General features: G+C 31.9%; 4 protein-coding genes, 1 non-coding gene and 1 pseudogene across 9 annotated transcripts; 2 read left to right on the top strand and 4 right to left on the bottom strand.

Moving 5' to 3' along the window:
- Positions 1-611: 611 nt before the first annotated feature.
- AT3G30383 (inhibitor/lipid-transfer protein/seed storage 2S albumin superfamily protein (DUF784)) lies at positions 612-1,020 on the bottom strand (the record flags this gene model as incomplete). Its single annotated transcript, NM_001084758.2, has 1 exon — positions 612-1,020. The coding sequence occupies exon 1, from the start codon at positions 957-959 to the stop codon at positions 612-614; it is 348 nt and encodes a 115-aa protein (NP_001078227.1). The 5' UTR covers positions 960-1,020.
- Positions 1,021-1,602: 582 nt separating this feature from the next.
- On the bottom strand, positions 1,603-1,910 carry AT3G00610. Its single transcript, NR_143839.1, has one exon. It is a non-coding gene; the product is annotated as an uncharacterized misc_RNA (transcript).
- Positions 1,911-5,967: 4,057 nt separating this feature from the next.
- Positions 5,968-8,777, top strand: AT3G30390 (Transmembrane amino acid transporter family protein). Of its 3 annotated transcripts, NM_001035718.1 has the most exons (7): positions 5,993-6,256; positions 6,577-6,687; positions 6,772-7,210; positions 7,294-7,446; positions 7,524-7,727; positions 7,819-8,284; positions 8,367-8,777. In NM_001035718.1, the coding sequence occupies exons 3-7, from the start codon at positions 6,787-6,789 to the stop codon at positions 8,500-8,502; spliced, it is 1,383 nt and encodes a 460-aa protein (NP_001030795.1). In that variant the 5' UTR covers positions 5,993-6,256; positions 6,577-6,687; positions 6,772-6,786; the 3' UTR covers positions 8,503-8,777. The 3 variants fall into 3 exon arrangements, with proteins under 3 accessions (NP_566854.1, NP_001319669.1, NP_001030795.1); NM_113938.3 differs by lacking the exon at positions 6,577-6,687 and having other exon boundaries at positions 5,968-6,256; NM_001339051.1 differs by having other exon boundaries at positions 5,968-6,687.
- Positions 8,705-11,643, bottom strand: AT3G30380 (alpha/beta-Hydrolases superfamily protein; the record flags this gene model as incomplete). Of its 2 annotated transcripts, NM_001161183.2 has the most annotated exons (6): positions 10,892-11,643; positions 10,127-10,163; positions 9,822-10,058; positions 9,698-9,745; positions 9,182-9,621; positions 8,705-9,115 (listed from the first exon to the last, which is right to left on the bottom strand). In NM_001161183.2, the coding sequence occupies exons 1-6, from the start codon at positions 11,188-11,190 to the stop codon at positions 9,043-9,045; spliced, it is 1,134 nt and encodes a 377-aa protein (NP_001154655.1). In that variant the 5' UTR covers positions 11,191-11,643. The 2 variants fall into 2 exon arrangements, with proteins under 2 accessions (NP_001154655.1, NP_189657.1); NM_113937.3 differs by having other exon boundaries at positions 9,043-9,621; positions 10,892-11,605.
- An 8,251-nt stretch (positions 11,644-19,894) lies between these two features.
- AT3G30370 (MuDR family transposase) lies at positions 19,895-20,434 on the top strand (the record flags this gene model as incomplete). The annotated part of the gene is made up of 1 exon (NM_113936.1): positions 19,895-20,434. One exon carries the CDS (start codon positions 19,895-19,897, stop codon positions 20,432-20,434), a length of 540 nt encoding a protein of 179 aa, NP_189656.1.
- Positions 20,435-20,550: 116 nt separating this feature from the next.
- AT3G30360 lies at positions 20,551-21,091 on the bottom strand (annotated as a pseudogene; the record flags this gene model as incomplete). Its single annotated transcript has 3 exons — positions 20,551-20,658; positions 20,746-20,841; positions 20,918-21,091.
- Positions 21,092-21,704: the final 613 nt, after the last annotated feature.

The following is a 21,704-nucleotide window of genomic DNA, read 5'->3' as shown; positions in this document are numbered from 1 at the left end:
GATTTGACACTAATTAAGATACGTATGAACTAACAGATCCATTAGGAAATATAATTTTTGCTAAATTTATAAAATTATAGTGTTTAATAGATATTATATTCAAACTTGTCTCATCCATCAAGTTTTTCGTTTTGTGCATTGAAATTCAAATTTAAAATTTGTAAATCTGCTTGAAAATGATTTGCTTATTTGTTTGAGGTTTTTGGCTAAGGTCACTGAATTATAGAATAATGATAAAGATTTTAAATTCTTTTTTTCCGGAATTTAAAGAAATAAGTTCTCCAAATGCTTTGAAAAAAGTTAAACTTCGTTAAATTATGAAAAAGATATTAATCTCATTAAAAAGAAAATACAAAAAAACAATTCTCTAAAAATAATGTTTAGAGCGCCTCTTAATAATTAAATATTGAATTATTATTATTTCGCTATTCATAAGAAACTTTGTTTTAAGTGATAATAGAAAATCATAAATTTATGTTACATTTTTTTAGAACGAAATTCGCTTTGATTGAAATTGTAGTAAAGTGAAAATATAAATGTTTGAGTGAAGAAAACTTCAATAACAGAAAATACCAATTTATTGATCAAAACAGTAAAAAATATTACATATTTCAAGCACTTTTGGATATTGAGACACAATGTTTCCATAAGTCATCACTTTTCTTCAAGTATTCAGTTTCGTGGGCAATTAACATGGGTTTATCAGCAATATATTTAATAAGCGTATCGTGACACACTTTTCCTTCTTTGACGAGATCGTTGTAACAAGGATCATGCATTGTTCCATTTTCAAAGACAGCAGCGATTATATCCAACGCACACTTAGGAGTAATTTTAACAAGACAAGTTTTCCATAATAAATTTGCTTCCGCTTCTTCGATTGAGAAAGCCGGAACAAACGCACACACCAAAGCTAAAACAATGAATAGCATAGTAATCTGAGAGTTAAATTTAGACATATCTACTTATGATTGAAATATACAAGAAATATTTTTGTTTAACTAAACAAATCGTAATAAAGAATGATTTGTATTTGTTATTTAAAAAATGAAGTTACCTTACCTCTATATACGAAATAAAAATAACAACGTATTTTAAAAATAAAGTTAACGTTATATTTAATGACAATTATATTTTCGACAAATAAATATAGTACAAAACTTAAATTTAATGGTTTTTATCAACGTTTCAAAATTAAACAAAAAAAAACATAAATACATGTAACAATATCCAATTCAATATAAGTAACAAATGGTTAATTTTCTTTTATTTTGATATCTAACACCAAATATTTAATGGGTATAAGGTTCAAATTGACATATTTATGTATAAATTTGAATTTCTAACTATTTTTAAGTATAAATGTATTTAACTTTTAAAATTTAAGAAGCCTAACTCACATTGTATCTAAAACATAGTTTTTCTTATATATATAAAAAAAAAAACTTTTTGCTAACAATAATCTTAATCGAAATGGCTAATAAATGTTACTAAAACTGTATTCTACATAGAACTTCTTGAAAGAATTTCAAAGTTTCTCTAGGCTAATATGAGGTTCACAAGAGCAAATTGATAAATTTAGAATATCAAGTATAGTTTTGCTGTCCAAGCATCTGTGGTCCAGTGGTAGGAGAAGATTTGGGGAAGGGTGAAACTTTCAGACCTGGGTTCGATGCTCCTGGAAACAAAAATCACATTTGTTTGGGAAGTCTGTCAGTTGGGCTTTGGCCCAATTGATTTACCTGGTAGTCAGAAATGCAGGCGGCCTGACTACCCCCTGGCATTAGTCGGAAAGCATCCAAACTCGGGACAGACAGTGTGGTGGTCCTTCGGGAAAAAGTCCACTCTGAAGTACTTCGGTGCGTTTCTACCGGGGTTGACCGGATTAGCCGATAGGGTTTATCAAAAAAAAAAAAAAAAAAAAAAAAAGTATAGTTTTGCTATAAGATTTATGTTAAAGATACAACTATCATGACTAGAAAAAATTTAAGAGCTGTTCGGGTATTTTAAGACTTTAGGTATGGGTCTGGTTGGGATCGAGTTTTTTGGGTTCGGATTCGGGTTTACCCGGAGTATCCAAAACTCAAAATTTTGTATCAAAATATATTCAAATTACTTGAAAATACACAACTTCTAAAAGAATTTGAGTATTTTTTATCCGAATCAATCAAAAATAATTAAATTACCCAAAAATATACAAAATAGGTTAAAATCCAAAAACATTTAGGCAATTAAGTTGTTGTAAATATGATTGTTACTATTAAATTATTTCTATGTATATATATTTTAGATATGTTCGGGTACTTGATCAGGTTCAAGTTCAATCAGATTTGGGTTCGGGTTTTTGGGTTTTAAAGTTTAGGATTCGTTCGGATATTTTAAAATTTTGGGTTCGGGTTCGGATCGGGCTTTTCGGGTCGGGTTCAGTTCAGTTCTTTGGATTCGGGTATTTTGCCCAGGCCTAGTGTTTATTATTGAAATAACCAAAAAATCAGGACTTGATTGATTCTCCTCCTACCAACCGTAAACGCTGCATAAATGACTGCTTAAGAGCATGTTATGCTCGTTATAAGAGAATGGGTGAAGGTCGATCCGTTGGTTTGGAATTTAGAATCTGAAACTATGGAGGAAAATCGATTAGTTTGCCTGCGAGATTCAATGATGTACAAAGAGTTTGCAAGTAAAGTTAAAGAGAAGCTTGGAGTACGAGCCGAAGACGTTGTTTTAGAGATGTCCAATAAAAATCCCTCATAGATGGATCCAATCTACTATTTGTGAAGATCACAAGTCGTGTTTGGCAGAAAAATCCCTCATAAATATATTTTAAATTGTATTTATTTTATGTATTACATATATATTTGATGGGAAAATGTTAAATTGCGTTTTTGGCGAAAAAATATTGAATATCATTTTTGGCGGGAAAATGTTAAATTGCATTTTTGACCGGAAAATGTGAAATCCTTTTTGGCGAGAAAATGTTGAATGTCGTTTTTGGCGGAAAAATGTGAAATCATTTGTTGACGGAAAATTTTGAATCGCGTTATTTGACGGGAAGATGTTAAATTGCGTTTTGGCGGGAAAATGTTGAATGTCGTTTTTGGCGGGAAAATGTTGAATTGCGTTTTGGCGGAAAAATGTTGATTGTCGTTTTTGGCGGAAAATGTTGAATGTCTTTTTTGGCGGGAAAATGTTGAATGTCTTTTTTGCGGTAAACTGTTAAATCGCGGTTTTGGCGAAAAAATGTGAATTTGTTTTTTACGAGAAATGTTGATTCACTTGAAAAAGGACTTAATAAAACCCATGGGTACCCATAACCCAATGAGATAAACCCATATGAGTTTTATTTATTTGGACACCCAGCCCATTTTAAACATGTATTTTTTTTTCAGAAAAAGTAGATCTATGGGCTTAAAATTTTATATGGGTTTTGGGTACCCAGTGGATTTTAACCCATCATTAACATCTCTAATCACGACGTATAAATTTTCATCGAAGAGGTGAACTTCTGCGTCAATGTGATTAAGAAAATAACAGCACGTGAGATTCAACCGCAGAGGAGAGAGAAGCATTGGTTGCACTTTGTTTCAACAAACAATGTTACTATGTTAGAGTCTCTTTTGAGGATAACACAAAACTGAATGACATGATTTTGCATTTGATGAGGAACTTGCGATAGACGCAACAATCCCAAAACAAGTAATCAATATAGAAAAAGAAACAATCAGAGTGTGCTATGTTCCATGGCATAACTATTCAACAAAAAGAACCTATGATTCGCCTTACTTGAATTGCCTATAAATCAGGTGATAAAAGAAAAGGTTTGCTTGAGAAGACTGCTTCAAAAGCTAAAGACGAAGATGGCGATGAACATGATTTTCAAATTATTTCAATTTTAAAACCAGAAATCCCATATAGAGTTAAGTGTAGTGATGCGTCATGGTTTTTACTTCAAAAATTTTACCTAAAAACCACACCTTAACTGCAAGTGCACAGTAATCAGTAATAGTATTTTAGGATTGATCCCACATAGAGTGTAGCTACAGAGTATTGAATTCAGAGAAGAAGATCTATCTAACACAAAACTAAACTTGGAGGTTTTGGTTTTGTGTTTCCTATAACTAATGCAATGAAAGAAAATGAAAACTATGAATGAAACCAAAGTAAAGGTATGAAAGCAGAATGGATATCAGTTGTAAAGTATGAGACTAAGGCGTTGGGTGTTTTAGGGTTTCTCCGGGTATCATGGTTCTCGACTAACTAAGGTTTAGATCTATTTAAGTTTCTATATTTTCGTTCTAGTTCATAACTACGAAAGGCAAATAAACAAATTAGCCTAGGATATAGGTCTCACCGACAAATCTCCCTATAATCTGTTACTCAACTTTCGTAGGCAACAATGCATAGTTCAGTGCATTAAAATTGGATTTGCTAGGTACTCTATGACCGCTCAACAGATTGGATCTTGCTTTTGGCGGAATTTTAAATGATAAAAAGTTATCTTTTCACTTTTACAATTGGGGAAGATGTTGTTTAATACGCAAACTTTTAAAAGGTGGTCATTTAATACGTTAACTTCAAATATGCCCATTTAATACATGTAAAAATTGTTGACCGGCCATTTAATACATGTAAAAATTGTTGACCGGCCATTTAATACATATAAAAATCATTGACCAGACCAAAATCTACACGACGTTATCTAACATTAACAAATTCTGATAACAGTCGTTAACTAATCTCCGTTAGTACCCAATACTGACGTCGTTTTACCATAATCGAAACGGGAAAAACGTCATTTAATACACTAACTTTTAAAACATGGCAGTTTTATACACTAACTTCACATGTGACAATTTTATACATGAACTAAATGTTGACAAGCCGTTTAAGACATGAGAATGTGTTGACCATGCCAAAAAGATATACCACTATCTAAGCCTAAACATTAAGATTTGGGTCAGATTCGGTTTGGATTTATTCTAATTCAGTTAATTCAGATAGGAGAGTTTATTATATGTTAGGATTTTATAACTATTCACTTCAGATAGATGTTAGATTCATATCAGTTTTGGATCCAAATCTAACACCTATCAAAACTGAATAGTTATAAAATCCAAATGGATAATACACTCTCCTACATGAATTATCTGAATCCGATTAAATCCGAACAAAATCCAAACCGAAATCTGAATATCTAGGCCTAGACAGTGATATGTCTTTTTAGTCTGGTCACATATTCTTATATTTAAAATGGCTGATCAACGTTTAGTTCATGTATAAAATGATCACATGTGAATTTGATGTATAAAATATCTACAATTTAAAAGTTGAACAATCAAACGACATTTTTTCCCATTTCGATTGTGGTGAAACAACATTGTATTGAAAACTAACAAAAACTAGTTAACGGTTGTTATCATGTCTGTTAACACCAAATAACATCGTATAAATTTTAACTTGGTCAACGATTTTTACGTAATATAAATGAGTGGTCAATGAATTATACTTATATTAAATTACAATATACGAAATTCACGTACTAAATAACCAGTTTTTATAAGTTCGCGTATCAAACTATATTTTTTCCTTTTACAATTTACGTTTTTTAAGAAACCAGAATTAGAAAACTGTTAATCATGCAACATAAGTAAATTTACCAATACTACATAACATACAAAATAAAATAAAATATCATATGTTTAGTTAAACCAATTACATAATGTTTTTACCTTTATATATAGTATCTTTTTGAGACCATAATTCTCTTCTATTTTATAAACTTTCAAGCATATTATATACAATTCAGAAAATCCTAAACACTGCGTCGATTTTCTCCAAAATCCAATCAGCACCACCTAAGATCAAATAAATAGTCAACATAATACAGTAAATTTGACAATTTAATTTAATCTAATCTCATTTAATTCACCTTTCCTGGATACACACGTACCTCATTATCCAATAAACAAACAAAATCCATTTTTAAAAGATTATAGTGTCGTACACAATCACAATTTCCATCGTCAGCAAAACCAAAATCGTGAGGCCTATAATTTCCCTTCATCTCCAAAATCATTTCTCCTCAAATTTCTTCTTTAGAAGATTAAAAATCTTCTCTCTAATCTCTCCACTCTTTCATAAATATTTTCCTAATTCTTCTACCTTGGTGTCTGATTCTAGCACCAAACCATTTTCTCCTACCAAAATCTGGGTTTCGATCAATTTTAGGTCTTTTGATTCCTACTTGTCTAATCGTGTAAGTTCTGAATCAAAACAGTCAAATTTCATTTCTTCAATCAGAATCCATTTTCTGGGTCAAACCAATTTCGATCAAAATCAATTGGTTTTGAATCAATTTTAGATCTTTTGATTCCTACTTGTCTTAATCACTTGAATCCAAGTTTTGTCTCTTTTTAAGGTTGTAATAAAATTGGTTTTTGTAATAAAATCAATTGGGTTTGGATCAATTTTAGAGCTTTTTGATTCCTACTTGTGTATAATCTTGTAATTTTTGAATCAAAGTTCAAAGTCTTTTTTTCAAACAGTAAAATTTCGTTTTTTAATCAATTTCATCAGAATCCAATTTCTGGGTCAACTTTCGATCAAAATCAACTGGGCTTGAATCAATTTTAGGTTTTTCGATTCCTACTTGTCTAATCAGTTGAATCAAAGTTCGTCTCTTTTAAGGTTCGTTGCTTCAATAATACGTATAAAGATTTATTTTTGTACGATGTCTTATGTTATTTTTGTTCTCTAAATGAATTTTGACAGCTTGCAATTTCAAAGATGACAGTTGTTGGAGATGTTGCTCCAATTCCAAGGAGGAACAGTTCTACTTGCTCTAATGATATCGCTGCTCCGTTATTACCAGAGTGTCATGGAGATGAAGTTGCTCATGATGAATTCAATGGAGCTTCTTTTAGTGGCGCGGTTTTTAACCTCGCCACGACTATAATTGGTGCTGGTATCATGGCTTTGCCTGCTACAATGAAGATTCTTGGACTTGGACTTGGAATCACGATGATTGTTGTTATGGCTTTCTTGACTGATGCGTCGATTGAGTTCTTGCTTAGGTTTAGTAAAGCTGGGAAGAATCGATCTTACGGTGGTTTAATGGGTGGTTCTTTTGGTAATCCTGGAAGGATTTTGCTTCAAGTCGCGGTTTTAGTTAATAACATCGGTGTTTTGATTGTATACATGATCATTATAGGTATTGTTATGTTATCCTCGTCTTTCGAGTTTTTCGATATTATGTTGCCACTGTGTTGTTGAATCTTGTGTTTGTGTTTGAAGGTGATGTGTTGGCTGGAAAGACGGAAGATGGTATCCATCATTTCGGTGTTCTCGAAGGATGGTTTGGTCACCATTGGTGGAATGGAAGAGCTGCTATTCTTCTGATTACTACTCTTGGTGTGTTTGCTCCATTGGCTTGCTTCAAGCGAATCGGTTAGTGTCTGATTCGTTCCTTGTCGTAGATATTTCTATGTTTGGTACTGAATATATGATTATGCTGTTCTTTGCAGATTCTTTGAAATTTACATCGGCCTTATCCGTGGCTCTGGCGGTTGTGTTTCTCATTATTACTGCGGGAATTTCAATTATGAAGTTGATCAGTGGCGGTGTGGCGATGCCAAGATTGTTACCAGATGTTACTGACTTAACATCTTTCTGGAATCTCTTCACAGTCGTACCTGTTCTTGTCACAGCATTCATTTGCCATTACAATGGTATGTATGTGCTTAGTTCTTAATTTGGAAGCATAGCTTTAAAAAATGGAAAATAATCTCATGGTTCTTGGTTTTGTTTGACTTGTTGCAGTTCACAGTATACAGAACGAGCTCGAAGACCCCTCTCAGATAAGACCTGTTGTTCGATCAGCACTTATGCTCTGCTCATCTGTTTACATAATGACAAGTATTTTCGGGTTCCTCTTGTTTGGTGATGATACTCTTGATGATGTCCTTGCAAACTTTGACACTGATCTTGGAATCCCTTTTGGTTCTATCCTTAATGATGCGGTTCGAGTTAGCTACGCGCTTCATTTGATGCTCGTGTTCCCGATTGTTTTCTACCCTCTTCGGATTAACATTGACGGGCTCTTGTTCCCTTCCGCTCGATCATTATCTACCTCAAATGTGAGGTTCGGTTGCCTCACTGCCGGTCTCATCTCTGTAATCTTCTTGGGTGCAAACTTCATCCCAAGCATTTGGGATGCTTTCCAATTCACTGGAGCAACCGCCGCTGTTTGTCTCGGCTTCATCTTCCCAGCTTCTATCATACTAAAGTAAGTAGATTGTTTATATAAACCTCCACACAATCCTTGGCAGATTTGGTAAATTTATTTCGATTTTTGTATGTTCTCGCAGGGATCGTCATGACAAAGCAACAAACAGGGACACAACCTTAGCTATTTTCATGATTGTTCTTGCGGTATTGTCCAATGCAATCGCCATTTACAGCGATGCTTATGCGCTATTCAAGAAGAACGCTCCTCGTGAGTAAATCCCGGTATGAGAAAATGTGCAGTTTGGTGTTTAGCTTTTGCTTTTTCTTCTATGTGAAATCAAATAATGAAGAAGACAAGACTTCTCTTCTCTTATATGTTTGTACTTTTGTCGTTGAGTGTTCTAAGCGGACTTTTGCTTCGGTGTTATATACCACCATGAGTGTTGTTTGTAAAAAAACTCTGTATAAAAATTGTAATGCAGATACATATTTTGCCTTTTCATGACTCTTAGCTATTGCTTCATATCTATATACATATTTGGTTTTAAGAGCATGCCTAGGCACAAAGCCACCTTAAGCAATAGAAAGATCGATGTACTAGGCGTAAACATATTCTAATCTGTTGTATCATTCATAGTTTAAAATAACCAAACCAAGCTTTTGAATCAAACATTGATGTGTGACTTGTTAAATTCCATAGCATAAGAGGAAGTAAGTGGAGAAAGAGATAACAAACCAAAATCAAACAACTAAAGTTAGATGTCTTGGATCCATGTGTATTGTCTGTGAGTGTGTTTATGTTTCTTCTCTTTTACCTCACTTAGCTGTTGCTGTAGGCTTGAAACAATCTATGTTGCAAAATCCTACTGATCTTATCATCTCCCCAAACCTGTTATCATACATGATCATCAACAACATGATCATCAACACATCATAGAAACTCTGAGAAATGTACCTGTCAATGCTATTCCTTCCTTTCTCTGGTTGTACTAGTTGCTGTTCCGCGGAATTACTCGGTTTCTCAGTCCCATCAACGCTTCTTCTCGTTCTCTCCCTCTTATCAACGCTTGCTCTCGCTATATCTGTACTCAGCTTCGGCATCTCTCTTTGATCCGTGCTTGTTCTTGATTTATCTCTCTGATCTGTGCTTGGTCTTGCAGGTTCTCTAATATCCGTACTACTCCTTGCCTTCTCTGTTAGTGGCACCGGTCCATTTCTAAGTATCGGCGACTTTTCAATCGCCGATACAAATTTTCTTAGATGCTTTATGTATTGCGGATATAACTCTAAATCACAATGGTTCCCTCCTTTGATCCAAAGCGGTTCATATTTTTCTTTACATAGCTCAAATAATTGCTTCCCATGAGACCAATTAACAACATCATCTGATGTTCCCTGCACAAACATTCGATATCCTCGGATCAATAACTAAACGACATTAAAAACCGAATAAACGTGAGATAATACTCACGTGTATTACTAAAACCGGACATTTGACAAACGATATCTTCTCGACATTCTGCAATCACAACAATTAAAATTTAGCACATAAGTAAAGTAGGGAATGTGGAAAAAAGAAAAGTTTGTACAAGAACCTTGTAAATGTCGAACCAGTAAGTTCGTTTAACAGGGTACATGACTCTAAGTCCGGAAGCAATAGCGCTATGAAGAACCACGGCTCGTAGGTTAGGTAACCGAGAAGCCAATTCTAAAGTCGGGCCGCTTCCTACAGATTGTCCATATAAGATAACATCTTGTTCCTTCACACCATACTTCTCTTCCAAGCATCTATACACTGCTTCTATATCGCTATACGTGTTCTGCTCACTAGGCTGTTGGAAAAAAAAACATCATTCTTGAGAAATTTGATTGACTAAAAATCAAAAACAATGGATCATACCTTCCCTGAAGATCTCCCATAACCCGAATAATCATACCTGAATCATTACACAACACAGTCACATAAACAAATCAATATTCATACAATGGATCTCACTTATGTCTGATCTAAAAACCAAGATCCATTCACATGATTCTCCTTTGTTTCTAACTATCTACAACCTCAAGATGAGCCGACACTAACCGATAAAACAAAAACTTGCCCTAATGAGAACAGCTTCAAGATTGCTCGAAATTTTATCTACCAAAAATTGCAGAAATCAATCCAATGGATCTCACTTTATATCAATCCTATGCTACTGACTAAAGGCGATACATATCGAATATGTCAATTCATATTTGTGTCGGTTTTCGAGGCGATTCAGCTCCAATATCGGTTCTTTAAGCTCCACAAGTTCATCAAAATTCAAAAAAACCACAACAGATCCATTATCTACCAAATCTTGCTGAGATCAATCCAATGGATCTCACTTATATCAATCCAACGCTATGCACCAAAGACAAAATATATAGAATCTCGATTCCTAGAAGTGTCGGTTTTTGAGGCAATTCAGCTCCAATATTTGGTTCTTTAAGCTCTACAAGTTCACCAAAACCACAACAGATCCAACAGTTTGATTCTAGACAATCAAATGTTTTACTTTCTACTTTTTAGAACATTTCCGACAAAACAAAACCAACTTGTCCTAATCCATGAAAAACAACTTTCAAATCTTGTCTTAAAATCAATCAAACTCCAAGCAAGAAGAGTTAACAAACTAATTACCCAATTAAGTTAACACGAAGATGGAGGCTAAGCTCGGAGAAAAGCTCGAACATCTGACCAAGATCCGCGGCGTTACCATGAGAATAAAGAAGCGTAAGTGAAGCTGTAGGATTCTTAATATACGCCGCAACCACCTGATTACCTCTCTTCGTCTTCAGCTTCAATACTTCAACATTCTCCTTCACGTTCTCTACACCAATCAGCCTCAGCTTTCCTTCCACCACTTCTACGCCGTACGACGGCGGATTTGGCGGGAAAAACGCAAACTTCGCCGCCATTGATGACGTCACCGCTCCCATTTTTTGTAACAATGAAATCTACAGAATTTTGAAAACCCTTTTGTCTATTCAAACCAAGAAAGGTAAAAACCCAGGAAAAATACAAACTTTCAGATGCAGAAGGAAGAAGAAGAAGAAAAAAAAAAGAAACGTTTTTTTTTTTGGAAGGAAGCAACAAAAAAAAGAAAGGTTTTAAAAATTCAAACTTTGATCTAGATTTGGTTGAGTCAATGAGCTGGAGAGAGAAGAAGATTGGATTTGAAGTTTGAAGACATAAAAAAGAGAGGAAATTTGGGGGAAAACGACGGAGAAAAATTGGGAGAGAGAGAGAATTTAGGGTTTGGGGAATCTGAAGAATTGATATAAATGCAGTTTTCACGGGGGAGGAAGAGGAAAACCCGGCGATGTGGAGGAGGAGGAGGAGAAGCATTAGCACGTGTTTTCTTTTTTTAATTCTTTTGTTCATGAGCATGACTCTTCATAGTCATAAGTGAGTAGCTCTTTTAATTTAATTTTATTCACTGAGTTATTGTGATTTTTGAGTTTCATATAATTTTCTTACAAAATGATATGTTAAAATAGCTAGAGTTTTGAATATTTAAAAGAGAGTAAATATTATTTTTATTTGGTTAAAACATTTTCAATAGTATATAAAATATTTGTGTTGGAGAAATGTATTTAATTATGTGTTTAAAAATAAATAATATAGTTTTTTATCAGCACTAGTCAATCTCGGTTAATTCTGAATTTTGGCAACCATTACACATAAATAGTAAGTTTAATAGGTTTCGAGAAAAAAAAAAGAAGTAAATATAATGATTATGGTGTTTTGTAACATAACTTATATTTGTTTAGAAATGTGCATATACGATGACAATATTTTGTATAGCTAATAAGATATTTTTCAAGTTTCCATATGTGATGGCGTCTTTTTCTGTAGATACATAGTAAGTATAATGGATTTTGACACAAAAAAAATGGTAAGTATAATGGTTATGGTGTTTACAATATGATTTATGTTTGTTTAGAGATGTGCTTATATAATGACAATATTGTGTATAGCTAATAAGATATTTTTAAAGTTTGATTATATGATGGAGTCTTTTTATGCAGTTGCTAATCATTTTTCCTAAGTTCTACTTTAAGGACATTTGATGCTTGAGTTTGAATCTAAACAATCAAGTTATCTTGTGTTATCAAACTTTTTGGTATAGATCAAATTTTGTTAATTTAAATGACATAATCATTGTCACTGTATTACGATTTAAAGATGTTCTAAATCTTATTTCAATAACATTAGAGTATAGTATAAATACAAATCCATGGTAACTATTTTGTTGGATAACAAGAACTTTTGAATTGAAATAGAAAGTCATATTCTTACCTAAAAAAAAGAAGAGAATATGCACAAAATGACTATGAATTGTAAAAGAATTAACAAAGTAACTATGGTGTCAGAATACACTCTCTTTCATCATTTGCAATTACTTTTATACCCATTGTCGAATTTTATATGTATTACATGCTATTTTACAAAATCACACAGAACACTTAGATGATTATATGGCGAAAAACTTTTGATGAATCCGAACAAACCACCACTCATCTCTCTTTCTTCCACCACCACAACCACCACATCTTCCACCATCACAACCACCAAGTCTCTTTTTCGATAAATTTAGGCTGCTAAACGTTATTTATATTGACGGATCATCTTTCCCTCAATTTGCAGAAGATTTCTCATTTTATTTTGTTCGATTTTGATTCTTTCTTGGAATCTCCGTCGTTATGTTTTCTTTTTAAATTGTATGTTATTTTCTTTTTTACCATGCTACTTTCTCGAATTACACGTTATAATTGAAAATCTCTCTCAAACAACATGCTATTTTTCCATATAACAAATTATTTATTCTAATAGCACATTATAAAATGTCACTTTTTTGATAAATATCGTGCTATTTATTTTGTTCGATTTTGATTCTTTCTTGGAATCATCGTCGTTATGTTTTCTTTTTAAATTGTATGTTATTTTCTTTTGTACCATGCTACTTTTTCGAATTACACGTTATAACTGGAAATCTTTCTCTGTCAACATGCTACTTTTTCATATAACATATTATTTATTCTTATAACACATTATAAAATGTCACCTTTTTTATAAATATCATGCTATTTTCATACTCTTGCTTTTGGTTCAACTTGCAAGGATATTTTTGTATTTTCTTATGCCGTCATAAGGTTATTTACTCACATATAAACTGACAATGGTTAGTTACTACATTCTTTTCAATTCTATGGTTACTTTCTAATATTACCCAAAAAAGAAAGAAGAAACGGGAACTTATCATAACATAAAAAAAGACTTTCAGTTTGCATAGAACAAGCCCTAAACATTTTTTTATTTAACTGTTCTATAAATAGAAATATGCATAGATATTAGATTTTTTTGGTAGGGTGCATATATATTAATAGTTACAAAATAGTTTATTTAGGTTAAATGCTCTTATAAATTAAGGATTTAGATGTAAATATTTTCTTATTGGAAGAATAATTAGTAGCTTGGTTTGGTTATTTGGAATGTGTGGCTTGTTGTGGAAGTGTGAAAGTGATGTTTCCATAAATTTAGATGAGAATAGATACGATGAAGTCGTGAAATTATGACACGTGTTACTCGAGGAGCTGTGCTATTTTAGATCTTTGCAAGAAGGAGAATACCAACAAATTCAAAAATAAAAATCTCTTTGGTCTTTGTTATTTTTTATTTGTTCAACTAACAGAAATGATAAGACACATCTTTAGATAATGTTTATGTCTTCTTTTATTAATTGTCTTTTTGTGTTCGTCCCAACGAAACTTAATATATAACCAATAATGATCTGAAAATGATTTTTAAGAGTGGTTAAAAATGTAGTTAGATTAATAGTTTTAAAAAAATGTATTTCCTCTTTAATTTATTAATTGAACCCTTTATTTAAATATAAAAATCAATTAAAACCATTTTATTAAAAATAAGTGCTTACACCTGTCATTAAAAATAATTGCTTGAAACCGTCCAATACACTATTTAGACTATAAACTTAGCCATAATGGCCCTAGGCTTGCACATGGGCCGAGATGATCCATTTTCTGTATATCAATTTATATATGTGGTAAAATAATTAGTATGAATGGTTGGTTTTATTGATTTGTTTATAATTGTGTATTGTGTGACTTCTTGTCTTGGATCTTGACATCTTGTTGATTTCATAATGTTGTCTTGTTTTGGTTAAACAACTACTTTGGTCCATAATTAAATTCATGCTTCACACCAAAAAAAGTTTAAAAATTAAATTCAGGCTTAGTGAGTGATGAATAAGTCGGTTCATCTCAAGTATTTTAGATGATCCTCTCAGATTGTTTCAAAATTTTAAGTATAGATTAAGTTAATTACAATTGTTTGAATAAGTCGGTTCATCTCTAAATATGAAGATTGTTCTAGTTGTTTTCATTGTTCCTCGTTGCATATTGTTTATGATAAAGTTATTAATAGACACAAATGATTTGGTTTTAGGTTGGTTATTAGGATGTCCAAGGATGAGCATTGAGAGTTGTTTAATTGTAAAATTTAAACCATGTCTCTCAAGTTGTCCAAATATTTTTTTATCTAGGCCCTGTTTGTTTGATCATTTGGCATTTTCATCCAAATAATCCATTTACATGATCTATTTGGATGATGCATTTGAATGATGTTTGTTTGATTATTTAGTATTTTACATAAATGATGTATTTAAATAAATATTTCTTTGTTTGATCATTTTGTAATTCATCAACATTCTCATTCTAATAAAAATGACTAAAATACCCATGCTATAATTTTAACGAATGACAATTATTTAACATCATTACCAAATATAATTTTAATGAACAAATGATTTTACAGTTTTGGCGGGAAATGTGATTTTGCAGTTTTGGTGGAAAATATGATTTTACGGTTTTGGCGAGAAAATATGATTTTGTGGTTTTTGCGGGAAAATATGATTTTACGGTTTTGGCGGGAAAATATGATAATACGGTTTTGGTAGGAAAATATGATTTTAACGTTTTGGCTGGAAAACATGATTTTGTGGTTTTGGCGGGAAAATACGATTTTACGGTTTTGGCGGGAAAATACGATTTTAGGGTTTTGGCGGGAAAATATGATAATACGGTTTTGGTAAGAAAATATGATTTTAACGTTTTGGCGGGAAAACATGATTTTACGGTTTTGGCGGGAAAATACGATTTTAGGGTTTTGGCGGGAAAATATGATTTTGCAGTTTTGGCGGGAAAATACAATTTTACGGTTTTGACGAGAAAATATGATTTTGCGGTTTTGTGGGAAAATATAATTTTACGGTTTTGATGGGAAAATACAATTTTACGGTTTTGGCGGGAAAATATGATTTTACGGTTTTGGCGGTAAATTATGATTTTGCGGTTTTGTAGGAAAATATAATTTTAACGTTTTGACAGGAAAATATGATTTTGCGGTGTTGGCGAGAAAATATGATTTTGCGGTTTTGGCGGGAAAAACGAATGACGTAAAATAATAGTCAGTGATTTCACAATTTTTAGAGTTTTTGGTACAATAGGTAATTTAAAAAAAATATTAAATAAGAAATCTATTGAAAATTAACATTATTAAAAGAAGGTATATTTGTCATTTGTTTTTTGGACTAGATCATCTCCATCCGAATGGTTCTACCAAGTCCATCCAAATGAGTTTCACAAATTAGCTTAAATTTACAAAGTCATTCAGATGGAACATCCAAATGATCTATTAATTTGTCAAAAACAAACATCATTTTTCATCTGCATCTAGATGATCCATCTGGATGGAGAAACAAACGGAGCCCTATTCTTTTTTTATAAACACAAATCGATATATAATTTGGTTTATAATTATAACATTGTATTAAATCTTAATTTTTTTTAAAACTCAAACCGATATAGAAATTTTATCATCAATAATAAATTATTATAAGATTTATTAGGTAGCAGATTATCATAAATTACAAAAAGAGGGTGTAAATCATAATCTGCCATTGAATAAAATAAGTTAACCTTTTGTTATGTCTTGATTCAGATTATAAAAATAGTTCAAGCCAACAAATGCATTTCTCTCGATTGACCATTTGTACTCCACCTCCACCAGAATTTTGTTACCACACTCGTAAGTTTTGAATCTGTTTTTAGTAGTCGGAAACAAGACCTAACGGTTGCAGATTACAGATTTTGTTTTGTATCTTTCTTCAGTTGGAAGTCTAATTGGGCCTAGCCGAGCAGATGGGCTAGCTGGACCCATTTTCCCTTTGCTAAACAAAACAATTTAGGCCAGGCTTTGTCATTATCGGCAGCCCATATCCAACAAATACTCAAGTACACGATGACCACCATATGCTTGTGGTGAAGAGTGAACACAAAGTTTCAAACTTAATCGATATTATTCTTGAAAAAAATCACTCTCATGTTCTATCTGATATGTGGCATCAAATATTTTAGGGATTGGTTCTGGTGACTCGGTTAAAAGAAATATATTAGTAATAGGTTAGGCAGAGAGGGACCAGCTCGGGCAACACGCGGTTAGTTCAAGTTTCCAACGATAAATATATTTAGGAATCCTAAGTTTATTTTAGTTAACTAATGATTTGATTTGTTTAGTAAAGTCTTCGTAACTTTTTCGTAAATCCATGCAAAGACAAATTTACATGTTCATGTTCCCAACCCATGCACTTCATTTGATGCACTTCTTGTGCCTTTTTCACATTTTCTTTTTGTCATCATCATCTAGTAATAAAACATAAAACTAACTAGATTTTAACCCGCGATATACCGCAGGACGATTTATTTTCTAAAAGTAATATATATTTAAACTTGCAAATTTTATTTTTATAAAATATTTATATTTCACAGTTTATAATTATTATTAAGTAACGCTATACCACGAATCCATGAGACAATTGTTAAAAGACTGAAGTTTTAACCCCTATTAAAACAACATATTAATAATATTTTAAAATTTTATAGATATTGATTCAAATACATCCACCATATAACCCAATTCCAAAATAAAACCCGTTCTGTAATTGTTTTACCATTTATTTTATTAATATTAATTTTATTTATGACATGACTCTAAATGATAATCTAAACATTTTAGCTAATAACATAGGAGTGCACCATATTTATTTAATAGGAGAATGTACCATATGACCCGAATGCACTTTTACCCAAATCCACCAAAAAAGTCTTGCAAAAATACTATAGAGATAAGAAACGATAGTCGGTTTTGATAGGTATACGATTAGCAAATATATTAGTTAGCATAAATTAGTTAAAGAATACAAATTGAAAAGGTATATTACACTTTATTCGAATATAGTATCAAAATTTATATAACACCGAGATTTGATAATTTTTTAATTGTTGAATATTTTTTTGTGCTAATTTTTATGTGATTAAGATTTAATTGATTTTGTATGTAAAATATTAAATTATTTTACGAACTTATTTGTTTATAATTTGGTAACAGATAGATATTTGAATATTCAGTATATTTTGCTTCAGTTTAGGAAATCTTTTATGACCCGTCTATAGGTCCAATAAGCCTTATAATTAAGAGATGAATATTGTCGTTAAATGATTTTGTTAACCTTAATGACGTTATCAAAGAATTTTGTTTTTGATTAATTTTTTCTAATGGCATTACCATGTAATTAATTACAAAAATTAAAGTTATATTTAAAATGTACTTCCGAAATAATATAGTAAGATGCATATGTTCTATCAACAAAATTTCATAAATAATATCATAATTTTGGAAAATAATAATTTTTCTAATTACAGTATTCATAAATTTTTGCTAATGTTTCAAAATAATAATTTCATATCATTTTGTCCATATTATTGATCAAACGTTAAATATTTAGCTTGTATCTCGTTATTTATTTAACTTAAATCAAGTTCCGCCTTGAAATATGTGTTGTCTTATACAGTTCACTTTAACTTTTTTTCTTACATTAACTTATTTCTAATAAAAATATTATTTTTGTTTTGGTCGTTGCTACGTTATCATCATGGATATTTAGGATATAATTTTTTAAATCCTATTATGCATGATGATCAATCTATCATATATATCTACATGCAATATCTATACTATTATTTGAGATATACGTTAACTGATTCTCAGTTAAAATTTTTTTTATTTTAAAATCATATGTTTAAAATGTTAATGTCATGGAAAAAATTACCTTTTACTGAGAATCATTTAATTTACGTTATAATTTTTGTCATTCGATTGAATTGTTTGTGTCCGTTCGATCTCTTGCCTTCACTTAAAAAATACGCGGATCCTTTTGACCCGGATTTAAACTTTTGGGTCATACGTTATAATCTTGGCCATTCGATTGAATTAATTGTAGCCATTGATTTTTTTTCAATAAATCCTACAGCAAAATTTTTGGAGAGATAATTTTTATTTATTTCCAATTAATATATTCTCTTATTCAATACTATTCATAATTATGTGGGTTTAAAATTGGAAAACTAATTATACCCATATATTACTAATCCAATTAATTTTTTAAAAACATTTTCTAATCAAATCTGCTTTATTTATAGATATAACATTATAAATATCGAATTAATATGTTTGAATTCGAAATTGTGTTAAATATTCTAAATTTATTTAAATAACTGGAAAAATAATTTTAACTAAATTATTTTTTATGTTTGATATTTAAAATAGAAAAAATATGTTTAAACATTTAAAAATAAGATTAATTACATTTTTGGTTTATATTAATTTTTGTTAGTTATATTAAGTGAATTCCTTTTTCAGCAACTGAATCATATTAATTTAAAATATTCAATGCGTATATTCCTTTCTTAAATTTGAATATCACTTCTCCATAATTATAGGTAATCAAATATTTAGTTGGATATTCATTTTTGAATTAACATAAAGTTTCCGAACAATTTTCCTAATTAAATAACAACTTATAAGATAATTGCTAAACATTCTCCTATAATTATGGGATTCATCATAATCATTAAACTTGACTTTCACGATTTAATATTTTATGCATATTTTTTACCTAAAAATTTATACCTTATAAATACTGTACGTCTCATTTCAAGAACTCACTCATCAGTTCCTATTTTCTTTTACTCTTCCGCTTTTTTTTTTATTCTACCAGAAGAAAACTGAGGTTGTGGATCGATGAGACCATGGAGAAAGCAATATATCGAGGTGTCCTCTTACACTCTCTGTTTTTCTCTATTCTTTTCATGTTTTTCTGGAAAAACGGTCTATTTCCCCACGGGAACTATCGATATCACGCCAGATAGAGCCTGTTCTTTCACCTCGGTCTATTTATCCATAATATGGAAGTTAAATGCCTATATCCCCACCAAATCGAAGTTCTACAGCTTAATGTCCCCGAGATCAAAAGTTCGAAATCAATAACCCCACGACGCTGGTATTAATCGGTTTACTGTATACTTAACCAATAAAGTAACCGTTTAAACCTAAGCAAACCTAATTTTACCCAGACTAAACCGAATACAACCCAATTAAGTATCCGAAAACAATTCATTAACCCTTTACCCCCAAATCAAAAACCCTAAAAATCTAAAATCCCGACGAACCCTAGAAAAGTGAGAAACCCAGAAGCTTTTCGATCTGCTGCTCAAGGTCGTGGAGATGGCGATGATGATGCATGACCCTACGAATGTTGGTGATGTCGATCCTGAAGCCGAAGATAGAGATGAATTTCACATGGAAGAAATGCTGAATGAATGGACCGACGAACCTCAAATCCACCATGATGTTTATCCGGAGAGCGACCGTGAAGAAAACGACGAAGACGAAGCAAGATTTCAAACACATCTCCAGCGTGGCGATGGCCATTTGTACGAGAAGCAAACATTTTTCAGTGGTGTTGCTTTCAAAGAAGCCGTCGTCGATTACGCTCTCCGAACTGGGTGCAATCTGAAGCAGTATAGGTACGATTCTGATAAAATTGGATTCAAATGTGTGGGTTGTGATGGTAAGGAAGATGGAGTAAAGTGTTTTTGGCAAGTATATGCTGCGATTCTGCCTTCAGATTCAATGTGGAGGATTAGGAAGTTTATAAATAAGCATAGTTGTATTCCAAATGGCGAGTGTGAGATGTTTGAGATGATAAATAAGCATAGCTGTATTCCACAATCCAACACTACTTTGTTCATAAACGATTCTTAATCATAACCAAATACAACAAACAAGAACACAATCCAACACTACTTTGTTCATAAACGTAGTGGACACAAACGTAGTACAAACACAAAGCAGAGACATAAAACTCCAAACTAATTTGTTCATCCGACTAATTTGCTCAATCCAATCATGATCATACATCCTATCACTACGACTATCATCATCTTCTTATTGCCTTCTTTTGATTCAGCCAAAGCATCGTCCACTTTCTCAAATAACTCATTCTCAATCTTCATTTGGACTTTCTCAATCACCATTTTCTAAAACTCCAAACTCTGTGTTCTAAGCTCTTTCACTTGTTGTTCAACTTCCTCAATCTTTGCATTCAACTTGTCTAAATCATTGATCAAAGCATCATCAACCCACTTGAATGTGTGTTCATCATTCCTTAGCTATCAATGAACAAGAAAAATCATAAATCCAAAATTCTAATTCAGCTTAAGCATTGATGAATATATATGAAATTACCTTGTTTGCTGCAGCAAAACCACAACGCAAGTATCTCCGGTAAGGATTCGAATCGGATTTGGAAGTTAAAGCCACGATTCCTTCTCCGCACCAACATCTTTTAGGCACTCCGACGACTCTTCCTCTTCCACGAGGACCTGTAGATCCCGTCGAACTAGTAGATAGATTGCTCATCGAAATTGAATTTGGGTTTTCAAATCGAACTAAGGGAATTAAGATTTCGATGTTTTAGGGTTCTTAGAGTGGGAATTATCGATTGAGAATGGCTTTTGATTATTTGGGGATGAATATTGGGTCGGGTCTTTAAAAGGAATTGGATATATTTTCGGTTTACTTACGACCAATAATTGGTTTGGTATAGGGTTAACTCACCAAACCGACAAAACCCAGTCTCGGGGACATTAAGCTGTAGAACTTCGACTTGGTGGGGATATAGGCATTTAACTTCCATATTATGGATAAATAGACCGAGATGAAAGAACGGGCTCTATCTGGCGTGATATCGATAGTTCCCGTGGGGAAATAGGTTTTTCTCATATATTTTTTTAAAAATATTTATGCAGGTAATGTGGAAGATTAAAATGTAGACGCTCACATGATTTTGTTAAAGTATGTCTTGCTTTCTAATTATTTATCTTTTATGCGAAGTAATAAGTTAAGCTTTTTTTACCTCTCTATATATTTATAAGATGAGTAATTCTGATTGAATTTTTTGATAGGGATTACGGTCTTTTTCCTGTTAATTTGCATAAACACGATGATGATTTATAATTTGACTACTATCTTC

The sequence above is a fragment of the Arabidopsis thaliana genome, chromosome 3, assembly GCF_000001735.4.
Source record: "Arabidopsis thaliana chromosome 3, partial sequence".
Taxonomy (NCBI): Eukaryota; Viridiplantae; Streptophyta; class Magnoliopsida; order Brassicales; family Brassicaceae; genus Arabidopsis; species Arabidopsis thaliana.
The sequence above is the reverse complement of the archived record's forward strand: the minus strand, read 5'-3'. Positions and strand labels throughout refer to the sequence as shown.

Coding starts and splice junctions, on each gene's coding strand:
- AT3G30390 (NM_113938.3), top strand. CDS start 6,787: ATGACAGTTGTTGGAGATGTTGCTCCAATTCCAAGGAGGAACAGTTCT. Junction 7,447..7,523: donor GGCTTGCTTCAAGCGAATCG/GTTAGTGTCTGA, acceptor TGTTCTTTGCAG/ATTCTTTGAAATTTACATCG. Junction 8,285..8,366: donor CCAGCTTCTATCATACTAAA/GTAAGTAGATTG, acceptor ATGTTCTCGCAG/GGATCGTCATGACAAAGCAA.